This window comes from Gigantopelta aegis, chromosome 9 (genome assembly GCF_016097555.1).
Source record: "Gigantopelta aegis isolate Gae_Host chromosome 9, Gae_host_genome, whole genome shotgun sequence".
Taxonomy (NCBI): domain Eukaryota; kingdom Metazoa; phylum Mollusca; class Gastropoda; order Neomphalida; family Peltospiridae; genus Gigantopelta; species Gigantopelta aegis.
The window spans coordinates 8714875-8727852 of NC_054707.1; the positions used below are offsets into that span (position 1 = coordinate 8714875).

At 38.8% G+C, this 12978-nt stretch overlaps 1 protein-coding gene across 1 annotated transcript in view; it reads left to right on the forward strand.

Annotated features, from left to right (window-relative positions):
• The window catches only part of LOC121380816 (MAM and LDL-receptor class A domain-containing protein 1-like), a 188222-nt gene that overhangs the window by 47648 nt on the left and 127596 nt on the right, over nt 1–12978 (forward strand). Inside the window, exons 37-42 of the mRNA XM_041509797.1 lie at nt 2083–2173; nt 2859–3005; nt 3744–4012; nt 5312–5480; nt 6139–6279; nt 11432–11691. Coding sequence (XP_041365731.1) covers nt 2083–2173; nt 2859–3005; nt 3744–4012; nt 5312–5480; nt 6139–6279; nt 11432–11691 — 1077 coding nt within the window. The remainder of the gene's footprint in view (nt 1–2082; nt 2174–2858; nt 3006–3743; nt 4013–5311; nt 5481–6138; nt 6280–11431; nt 11692–12978) is intronic.

Here is a 12978-nt window from a genome sequence, read left to right on the forward strand (position 1 = left end):
GTCATCCAGATAGTGATCTAATGTATTCAAATTGGTTTTTCTTTGAATCAACCAGTGAAGGAAGGTTGAGAATTTTTCAAAAACACTACATGAAATAGAACACCCCATTGGTAAACATTTATCAATGTAATATTGATTGTTAATTTTAAACCCAAGCAAATCAAAATCTCCCGGGGATACTGGCAACAATCTAAATGCAGACTTTATATCCAATTTCCCCAACAAGGCCCCCTTTTCAAGATTGCTAATCATTTCCATCACTTTATCAAACGAAGTATATTTCACTGAACACAAATCCGGCTCTATGTAATCATTAATGCCTTCTAAATGTGGGTAGGATAAGTGAGTAATTAGTCGCCAACCCCCATCCGATTTTTGTACTATACCTATGGGTGAAACATGCAAGTTTGAAATAGGTGGCTTATCAAATGGGCCAATGACCCTTCCCAATGAAATTTCTTTGTCGACTTTTTGCTCCAATCCTAATTTTAATTCGTTTTGATGTTGATGAGCAGATATCAAATTTTTACAACCTGTTCGTCTACGAGGTCCTGTGTACTGTAATGAAAAACCTTGTGAAAAACCATTAGCTAATTCAGAGGCCGTTTCTTGCAAGGGGTATGTTTTCAAGTATTCCATGAGAATATTAATTTTTATAGGGGAATTGCCCAGTTCCCATAAATCTTTGACCGGTCGGGGTTGGTCCTCTGTGTCGCATTTGCCATGACTGGGGCCGTATTTGGGTTCCAGTTTGTCCCCCTGTTGTGTTTGTTGGAAAGGCCCGAAATGTAGAACTGACTCCCGGTTTTTGAACCTGACAGGACACTAATGGATGACCCCCCCCACATCTGATGCACATGTGAATGTAATTACACGTAAACACGCTGCCTTATAATTAAAGTCATAGCACCTGTTGTGCATTGCACTGCCAGCTTGCTTCATGGGAACAATGGGTGTGGCTGGGGCAGACATGTACAACAACCACAACTCATAGTCAATCTTTCCCCAAGAACTTGATGGGTCCACACTTTTCCTCAGACGAAATTGCTCGTCATACACTTTCCACCCTAGCCCACCAGTACGCTCTGCCCCCAGCCTAATATCATGTATGTATTTCAAAAGCTCTTGCATTTTTCCTGGATGCACTGCCACATAAATACTAACGAATGTTAAAAACGCATTCGTCCAGGCGTCTATGTCATTAATTTTCTTGCCGTTTTTTTCCTTTGTGATTAGCTGACCCCCTTCCCCAATAACCAAAATTCTATCGTTCCCTTCTAAATTTGTGTTCTCCAACAATGTCGCCAAATCTACGTACTCCCCTTTAATTATTTTTTCTTTTGTGGCTGCGGCAACGTGCAAACCAATCATAGTGTGTACGCTCTCGATTGGCAAAATAATTGGTTGAACAGGATTACCTTGCAACAAACTTGGCGGTACAGCAATCGTTGGGTCAGCCATTGTTGTAAGCCCCAAATTTCCAATGTCCTCCGACGCCAACTCGATTTCCTCCCGTTCGGTTTCCGGATGATCATGCCGAGCGCTCGAAGTAGCTGTCTTTCTTGTCTTTGTTTTTGTCGCATAAGAACTAGTTGAAGATCTCTTCGATCGCCTCATTGTCGTAACTGATTTTATTTACTATTTTTTGTGCCAAATTTTTTTCAAACTGATATGGTTGGTTTCAGACAAAGGAATGAAAAAGGGCGGCAATAAACCGGATATTATGCTCGTTGTTACTCTGACCGCTGCGAACAAGCCAGTGTTTGAAACGGGTTCTAAGCTTGCCGTAACATTACCAAATACGATTTCCCTTCCTTAGATAAATTCATCTATTCTGTAATTAATAGATGGTAATATTTTCAATTCAATCATTTATTTCTGTATATGAATTATACAAACATGAACAATAATATCAACATCAAGAAAAGAAAAAATAATACATGTTATAATGGTTACAATATCCCAGCACAATTATACTTTATATACTAGTAACAATATTTAACAAGTGTCAAGGCAATTTAATGATTGACCTAAAGATTCTGTGCCTACAATCATCGATTGATGATTTCTAAATCTTTTCAGCTGGTGTTTGAAGGTGTAATTGGGAGTGGATATCAAGGAGACATATCGATTGATGATGTGAATGTGACACTTGGGTCGTGCGTCAACCCAGGTACGTCAATACAAATTAGGTGGTAATGTCAAACTTGGGTGTCTGTCAAGCTAGGTAAGAATGTTTTTTTTTTAGACAAAATGTTATGTGAAGTTTTGGAAATAACTTATTCTTGCCAACAAAATTTACTGAATTCTTAACTTATTTTACCATTACAACTTAACATCAACTTCACAAAAGTAGGGAATACTACTTTCTAAGCATCACTTTAGTAGACACTTTACAGCAGAGGGGTGAGACATAGCCCAGTGGTAGTGCACTCGCTTGATGTGCGGTCTGTTTGGGATCGATCCCCATCAGTGGGTCCATTGGGCTATTTCTCGTTCCAGCCAGTGCACCACAACTGGTACATCAAAGGCTGTGGTATGTGCTATCCTGTCTATGGGACAGTGTATATAAAAGATCCCTTGCTACTAATCGAAATAAGTAGTCCATGAAGTGGCGACAGTTGGTTTTCTCTCAATATTTGTGTGGTCCCTAACCATATGTCTGACGCCGTATAACCGTGAATAACATGTATTCAGTGCGTCGTTAAATAAAACATTTCCTTCCTTCTTCTTTACAGCAGAGATCACTGATTAAATTTTGTCTCTCTTCAATTTCAGAGCCATATACATTTTTATTATAATTTTTTTTTTTTTAAATATTTGTTAACAAATGTTCTTCTGAAATTCTTCTTTTATAGGTAGCTGCAATTTTGATAGCAAGACATTCTGCACGTACACTAATGTCAAGGATGGGTCTGACCAGTTTGACTGGACTCTGCGGCAAGGTAGAACAAGTTCTGTTGGAACAGGACCCAGTGCTGACCACAGTACTGGAACCGCAAAAGGTGATCATATGTAGAACATCTTAAAATGTTGGTGTATGTGTTGACTATAGCGCAGGCACCAGATGAGGTGATCATCACTGACTTGATTTTGTAGAACTTCTTAAAATGTGTCTTGCCGGCGAAATGAGCATTTTCTTCGCCAAAATTTGGGTCACGTCGCAGAGTTATGAGCAGTTGTGAGAAGTCGACTCAAGTCGCCGAGTTATGAGCAGTTGTGAGAAGTCGACTCAAGTCGCCGAGTTATGAGCAGTTGTGAGAAGTCAAAGTCGCCATAAGATTTTGGACCTAATCCGATTTCAAAAACGAAATCACACAGCAGAGACTATCCTCGAGTAAACATGAACCTACCTATTTTCTGGTTTCTGCGCACGTGCATTGTAATGCACGATTGATTTGATGAAATGTTTTGCCTTGTTCAATTTATTATAAAAATAAACCAACAAATGTTAATACTCATGCCAGTTTCTGTTGTGAAGAGATTAAATACATGTCGTCATCTAATGTTGAAATTCTTCAGATACACCTGTAAACCGGACTATTGAGTATGTTTTTCAAAGTGTCGCTCCATGTGCTGTGACCATTCAAGCATTGTTAATCCTCGACCTCATTCATTTTAGTAATGCACATCAACTACTTAATAATGTCATACTTTGTGTAAAGTTTGATGTTCGTCACAGTGCACCGAAAATGTTTATGGTAGGCAAGACATTTAATTCCACAAAATTCTTGTTGCTTCAGGAACATATGCATTCGTTGAAACGAGCACTCCTCGGAAATATGGAGACAAAGCTCGTCTGTTGAGCGAGTCTCTGCGGGCCACGGGGACCTCGACCAACTGCTTCAAGTTCTGGTTCAACATGTATGGGACCACCGTCGGGACCCTGCGCATTGGCTACATAACCAACTCCTCCTCGTTCCCAGGCCAGACCAAGTGGCAGGTGGCAGGAAACCAGGGCACCAAATGGATAGCCGGACAGTTTCCCGTGAAGTCAGCCACCGAGTTCAGAGTAAGATCATTTAGTAGTAGCTGATAATGATAATGAGGAAGGAAGGAAGGAAATGTTTTATTTAACGACTCACTCAACACATTTTATTTATGATTATATGGCGTCGGACATATGGTTAAGGCCCACACAGATATTGAGAGAGGAAACCCACTGTTGCCACTTCATGGGCTACTCTTTTCGATTAGCAGCAAGGTATCTTTTATATGCACCATCCCATAGACAGGATAGCACATACCACGGCCTTTGATGTACCAGTCGTGGTGCACTGGCTGGAATGATAATGAGGATGCCAATTTCTTGTATAGTCAATGACTGAATATAGAATAAGCTCGATCCTTTAGTTATAAGAAAAAAAAATTATGGCAGAGATGATGATGAGGATGATGATGAGGATGATGATGAGAATGATGATGGTGCCAGTTTGTTTTAATGTCAGTGACTGAATACAGAGTAAACTTGTTTAGTTGTAAGAAAAATAATAATAGTGTAAGTGATGATGATGATGATGATGATGCCATTTTCTTATAAAATTCAGTGACTGAATATAGTCAACTCATTTAGTTTTAAGAACAATGTTAATTATGACAGCGATGATGATGATGATGATAAAGAACAATAATGATGAGGAAGAAAAATAATAATCATGACAATGATGATGGTCGTGATGATGATGATGATGTTGATGTTGATAATGATAAAATAATGATTAAGAGATGTGCATCACATGCTAGTTACCTGTGTGGTCATAATTGAATATTGAGGATTTTTCTGAATGAGGCAAGCACAGTTTTAGCTAATCTTCATTTCCTTCCTCATTAGCACTTTAACTTGTAATGTTTTCAAAGAGAATTTTGAATTATCAAAGTTTCATTGTGTACCTAGAGTGATGGCTGCATGAAGGAAGGAAGGAAATATTTTATTTGATGCACTTTACACATTTTAATTACGATTATATGGCGTCAAACATATGGTTAAGGACCACAGATATATAGAGAGAGGAAACCCGCTGTCGCCACTTCATAGGTTACTCTTTTCAATTAGCAGCAAGGGATCTTTTATATACACAATCTCACAGACAGGGTAGTACATACCATGACCTTTGATATGCCAGTCGTGGTACACTGGCTGGAACGAGAAATAGCTCAATGGGCCCACCGATGGGAATCGATCCCAAAACCGACAGCCCATTGTCAAGTGAGTGCGTTACCATTGAGCTACATCCTGCCCTGGCTGCAAGAAATGCATGCGAGTATCTCCTGATGTTTCTACAGTAACATGACAACTTCATTGTTTTCACAGATTCTCCTTGAAGGTGTTGTGGGGAGGGGATTTACTGGTGACATAGCTATAGATGATATAAAGTACGTCACTGGGACATGTGCCTGGTCACCAGCAACTGCCAGACCCATGGGTGTCACCACAAAAATAACAACTGCTCGGTCAACGATCCCTCCAACTGCAACTTCGTGTAAGTAGAACATCTTGAATTGCAGTGTGAATTGTCTTAAGTTGTTATTGCATGAGTAAGCACATCACAAAACATTTAGATATAGACAGCAATCTAAAAATCAAAAGTAAAACATTTAGATAGACAGCATTCTAAGAATCAAAAGTGAAACATTTATATAGATAGCATTCTGAGAATCATAAGTGAAACATTTAAACATGGACAGAATTCTAACAATTAAAAAGTGAAACATAGCATTCTAAAAATCAAAACTGAAACATTTAGATAGCATTCTGAGATTCAAAACTGAAACATTTAAACATGGACAACATTCTAAGACTTAAAAGTGAAACATGTCTTTGTGAGTAACATTTTCCTTTGTATGATAATTTTAAAACATTAGTTGGTTAATATGTCAGTATCTGGTACATTCAGCTATAACCTTGATTGTAACCTTATAATATTTATTATGCCAGTATTTCAGTGCCTGGAACATTCAACTGTAACTTTTAATGTAACCTTATAATATTTATTATGCCAATATTTCAGTGCCTGGAACATTCAACTCTATCTTTTAATGTAACCTTATAATATTTATTATGCCAGTATTTCAGTGCCTGGAACATTCAACTGTAACTTTTAATGTAACCGTATAATATGTATTATGCCAATATTTCAGTGCCTGGGACATTCAGCTGTAACTTTGAGAGTAACTTGTGTGGCTGGACTCAGGCTAAAGATGATAATTTTGACTGGACGAGACAGAGAGGTCGCACTGTGTCCCGGAACACCGGACCCTCCGCAGACCACACAACAAAACGTGAGTTACAAGAACGACACTGACAGTATCTGTACCAACAAGACATGAGTTACTAGAACGACACTGACAAGTTACAAGAACGACACTGACAGTATCTGTACCAACAAAACATGAGTTACTAGAACGACACTGACAAGTTACAAGAACGACACTGACAGTATCTGTACCAACAAGACATGAGTTACTAGAACGACACTGACAGTATCTGTACCAACAAGACATGAGTTACAAGAACGACACTGACAGTATCTGTACCAACAAGACATGAGTTACAAGAACGACACTGACAGTATCTGTACCAACAAGACATGAGTTACTAGAACGACACTGACAAGTTACAAGAACGACACTGACAGTATCTGTACCAACAAGACATGAGTTACTAGAACGACACTGACAGTATCTGTACCAACAAGACATGAGTTACTAGAACGACACTGACAGTATCTGTACCAACAAGACATGAGTTACTAGAACGACACTGACAGTATCTGTACCAACAAAACATGAGTTACTAGAACGACACTGACAAGTTACAAGAACGACACTGACAGTATCTGTACCAACAAGACATGAGTTACTAGAACGACACTGACAGTATCTGTACCAACAAGACATGAGTTACAAGAACGACACTGACAGTATCTGTACCAACAAGACATGAGTTACTAGAACGACACTGACAGTATCTGTACCAACAAGACATGAGTTACAAGAACGACACTGACAGTATCTGTACCAACAAGACATGAGTTACAAGAACGACACTGACAGTATCTGTACCAACAAGACATGAGTTACTAGAACGACACTGACAAGTTACAAGAACGACACTGACAGTATCTGTACCAACAAGACATGAGTTACTAGAACGACACTGACAGTATCTGTACCAACAAGACATGAGTTACTAGAACGACACTGACAGTATCTGTACCAACAAGACATGAGTTACTAGAACGACACTGACAGTATCTGTACCAACAAAACATGAGTTACTAGAACGACACTGACAAGTTACAAGAACGACACTGACAGTATCTGTACCAACAAGACATGAGTTACTAGAACGACACTGACAGTATCTGTACCAACAAGACATGAGTTACAAGAACGACACTGACAGTATCTGTACCAACAAGACATGAGTTACTAGAACGACACTGACAGTATCTGTACCAACAAAACATGAGTTACTAGAACGACACTGACAAGTTACAAGAACGACACTGACAGTATCTGTACCAACAAGACATGAGTTACTAGAACGACACTGACAGTATCTGTACCAACAAAACATGAGTTACTAGAACGACACTGACAAGTTACAAGAACGACACTGACAGTATCTGTACCAACAAGACATGAGTTACTAGAACGACACTGACAGTATCTGTACCAACAAGACATGAGTTACAAGAACGACACTGACAGTATCTGTACCAACAAGACATGAGTTACTAGAACGACACTGACAGTATCTGTACAAGAACGACACTGACAGTATCTGTACCAACAAGACATGAGTTACTAGAACGACACTGACAGTATCTGTACCAACAAGACATGAGTTACAAGAACGACACTGACAGTATCTGTACCAACAAGACATGAGTTACAAGAACGACACTGACAGTATCTGTACCAACAAGACATGAGTTACTAGAACGACACTGACAGTATCTGTACCAACAAAACATGAGTTACTAGAACGACACTGACAAGTTACAAGAACGACACTGACAGTATCTGTACCAACAAGACATGAGTTACTAGAACGACACTGACAAGTTACAAGAACGACACTGACAGTATCTGTACCAACAAGAACGTGAGTTACAACAACGACACTGACAGTATCTGTACCAACGAGACGTGAGTTACAAGAACGACACTGACAGTATCTGTACCAACGAGACGTGAGTTGCAAGAACGGCACTGACAGTATCTGTACCAACGAGACGTGAGTTGCAAGAACGGCACTGACAGTATCTGTACCAACGAGACGTGAGTTGCAAGAACGGCACTGACAGTATCTGTACCAACGAGACGTGAGTTGCAAGAACGGCACTGACAGTATCTGTACCAACGAGACGTGAGTTGCAAGAACGGCACTGACAGTATCTGTACCAACGAGACGTGAGTTGCAAGAACGACACTGACAGTATCTGTACCAACGAGACGTGAGTTGCAAGAACGACACTGACAGTATCTGTACCAACGAGACGTGAGTTGCAAGAACGACACTGACAGTATCTGTACCAACGAGACGTGAGTTGCAAGAACGACACTGACAGTATCTGTACCAACGAGACGTGAGTTGCAAGAACGACACTGACAGTATCTGTACCAACGAGATGTGAGTTACAACAACGACACTGACAGTATCTGTACACGTGAGTTACAAGAACGACACTGACAGTATCTGTACACGTGAGTTACAAGAACGACACTGACAGTATCTGTACCAACGAGACGTGAGTTACAACAACGACACTGACAGTATCTGTACACGTGAGTTACAAGAACGACACTGACAGTATCTGTACACGTGAGTTACAAGAACGACACTGACAGTATCTGTACCAACGAGACGTGAGTTACAACAACGACACTGACAGTATCTGTACACGTGAGATACAAGAACGACACTGACAGTATCTGTACACGTAAGTTACAAGAACGACACTGACAGTATCTGTACCGACAAAACGTGAGTTACAAGAACGACACTGACAGTATCTGTACCAACAAGACATGAGTTACAAGAACGACACTGACAGTATCTGTACCAACAAGACATGAGTTACAAGAACGACACTGACAGTATCTGTACCAACAAAACGTGAGTTACAAGAACGACACTGACAAGTTACAAGAACGACACTGACAGTATCTGTACCAACAAGACGTGAGTTACAACAACGACACTGACAGTATCTGTACCATGTACCTGCCTCTGTTTTAAATGCTATTTTCAATAAGTCCAGTTTGGCTTGATGTAAAGAGACCAGAAAAGCTGTATTGGAAATAACCAATAAAAATAAAAACAGCAATCCTTACTCATAGGTTTAAAGTATATTGTTTTCAGGTTTGTCATTTAATTGTATAAATGATCTGGGAGTAATAAACAACAACAGAAGTATAATAATGATGATAAATGAAAAGAAAAGAAATGAAAGGGAAAGGGAAAGGAAATTAAATTAGAAGTTAATAAATAAATTAAAAAAGTAATAATAAAATAAAATTACAATTTTGTTTTCGGTTTAAAATAGCAACTAAAAAAGGATTTTATTTAGATGGGTCTGCTTAGCTGTTGTAAAGATAATGTACTGTAATACATACCGTATAACCGGAAATTTTCGTGGTCTTAATTTTTCGTGGTTTGGGGTATAAAAACATTTCAAGGTTTCTTATTTTCGTTGTTTGCCAAATCTGAATTGAAAGTGATTTTATTTTCGAGTTTTAAGAAGTCTAGTTGCGAGAATACTTGCTATTGTTGATTAAAGTTTCACTTCGGCTGCCAGTTGTTCGATACTACCGACGTGTAAAGTTAAACAATAGAACAGTCACCTGTAGCCTAATTGGCCACTGTGATACCCGGTATGCTATTCGACAGACAACTGATCACAGTCTTTGATTTTGTGTAAAGCCAATTACGATGTATGTGTGAACAAAGCACTTAAGGACTCCATGGAGTCTAATTTTACCACATGGTATTCAAAGCGGGTTTCCCTGGCTATGAAACACGGCGAAGTTGTAACGGACATCAAGATCGAAATGCGTACTTCGGCGATAAAACCAATTCATGCAAGGTGGATTATGAAAGTTATGGCAGAATGAAAAACACGCCAGGAAATGTTGAAATCTGCATTCATCCACCCCAGAATCTCTGATGCAGTGCAGGCGGACATTGACAAAAACAATATACGAAATTTAAAAATATTTCATTATATTCTACAAACAGTGAGATTCACGTAATAACTTTTTTTAAATTCTAACTTGTTGTTTTGACTATACTGTTCTCTTGTCGTATCCGGTGGACTGCGCATGACAGGAAATAAAATGTTCCGGTAAATTGTCAGTGTGTTATGGTTTTCACAATAAACATTTTACTTAGAATTTGTTGATTTTTTCAAATATTTTCAAGGATTTATATTTTCGATGCTGACTACTTACCCTCGAAACCCATGAAAATAAAAATCCTCGAAAATTTCCGGTTATACGGTATTACAAACCTTAGTAATGTATTCTCAAGTTTTTGTTGTATCATCAGCTCTGTTGTGTTAGTTCACTGAAAAATCACACAACATTGATCTAGAAGTGATCTGGGGCTCGTTCCACGAAGCGATCTTATTGTTAGGATTACCCTTAAGTCCATAATGTAGTTATGCACTTAAGGTGATCTTAGCACTAAGATCGCTTCATGGAACAAGGCCCTGATAATTAATTTGCATACATTTCGATATTTATTACAGTGAAACCCCTATAAAACCTCCACTCTGTTAACTGGAATTCCCTCAAAACTAGATATTTTTTTACAGTCCCTTTTCAAATATCAGTATAGAGCCTTACCTCTCTAGACTGTATATTCCTTAAAACTGGATTTTTTACTTGGTCAGTTTAGAAGTGTTTTACTGTATATAGTAGTGTTTTCCCTAGCTTGTTTTAGCATGGTGCAGCACCATGCCTCAATAGTCTAGCACCATCTTGCCTTAATCAGCACCATGCTGCCCTAAGATTAAACAAGCCTTTTTCAATAATTAATTCTAAAATTTCCTTACAAAACACTTTAAAAATGTATTTATTAATTTATAAAATGTCCCTGTTATATATTTTACCATTCATTTATTAAAGCAAGCACATTAATTACTTCTTTTTTCCCATTAATTTGTGTGTTTTTTGTCTTTAATGAAAAACAAAAAATGCCCTGAAAATGGTCAAAATGCCCCAAAAGTGTTTAGTCCACCATGCCTTTACAAATATCAAGGGAAAAGACTAATATAGAATAGTTTTGTCTTAATTCCTAGATGGGTACTACATCTTCATTGAAATGTCAAGTCCTCGACATCCCAACGACAAAGCTCGCATCTGTTTGGTTCAGTTTAAAAGAGTTTTACTGTATATAGAATAGTTTTATCTTAATTCCTAGATGGGTACTACATCTTCATTGAAACGTCCAGTCCACGACATCCCAACGACAAGGCTCGCATCATGAGTCCTGTAGTGTCGTCGACTGGTGTGAAGTGTCTGCGTTTCTTCTACCACATGTACGGTGCACACGTCAACACACTGAACGTCTATGCCCAGGCTGGCTCTAACCTCGGCACTGTGTTGTGGACTCGGAGAGGAACCCAGGGAAACCGGTGGATCTCCGGTACTCTCGACATCAATGTGAAAGGGCAGTATAAAGTATGTATTATAACTTGTTTTTTATCCTGCTCTGGTCATAGGATCAAACCCCCATGGTGGACCCATTCTGTGATTGTGTTTTCCCCATCCCAAAACTGGTATATCAAAGGCTGTGGTATGTGCTGTCCTCTCTGTGGGAAATTGCATATAAAAGATTCCTTGCTGCTAATGGTTTCCTCTAAGACTATGTGTCAGAATTATTAAATGATTGACATCCAATAGCTGATAATTAATGAATATATGGCCAATTATGATGATTAAAGCAGTCGTCAATATATACTGGCAGATTGTGATTTGTGTGATGTCATGTACACGTAGAAGTCGTATCCATGGATATCTGAACGACAAAACCATAACACATGATCAGGACTGTATCTCTGTACAATGCAGAGTCGAATGAGCATTTGGCAAAATAGTGGATGATTCCATGAATCTCTCTCCAGTGCCTGGTCAATATAGAGGACAGCCACTCCAAGGAGATTCTTTATTGGAGATTTCATCCCCCTTGCATCACCACAAAGAAGACTGCCACTCCCAGACTAGTGTACTAATCCAAAACTAACACCTGACATCTCATTAGAATAAGTTAAGCTGTGATGATATGCACTCGTGATTCACTGTCATAACAGTGATGATATCAGGTGTTTGCGAAAGGTGAGCGTATCCTGCCCCACCAGTGGCATGCATCATGAGTACTACCACCACAGCTATGTCAGTAAACCGTTCACTTGACTAGGATAATCATACAGCGTAACTGAAATAAACAGAAATAATTGTGTTTTTTCCTTAATTTTGGATGGGATACAGGGAAGAGATAATAACTAGTGGGATATCTGACCTGGTGCTTATAAAACTTCTAAAATCTAGACTCGAGACTCTGATAGAGTCTGAGACACTGATGTCATGACAACGCCATACAAATTGTATGCATGTGACGTCATTAGAGATTGAGTCTGGACTCTAAACGTTTTATAAGCAAGGGCCTGGATTTATCCAGTTGAGGCTGAATATTGAATTTTGCCCAGCAAGCCAAGAGAAATTCCCTATTCTTACCTTTACAGGATGAAACCAATATCGTATATTATTGACTAATTATTCTCCAGTTTACACTGCATATACACAAAAATTATCACAAACTGTTACGGAACAAAAATATTAGCAAATTTAACAAAATCCCATGTATGTCACAAGATAGTTTGCTTTTGTTCATCATGGAAAAAAACCCTGGATAAAATTACTTATTATTTTTTATTATTCAGGGTGGCCAACAGTATTAGATCAGGGCTT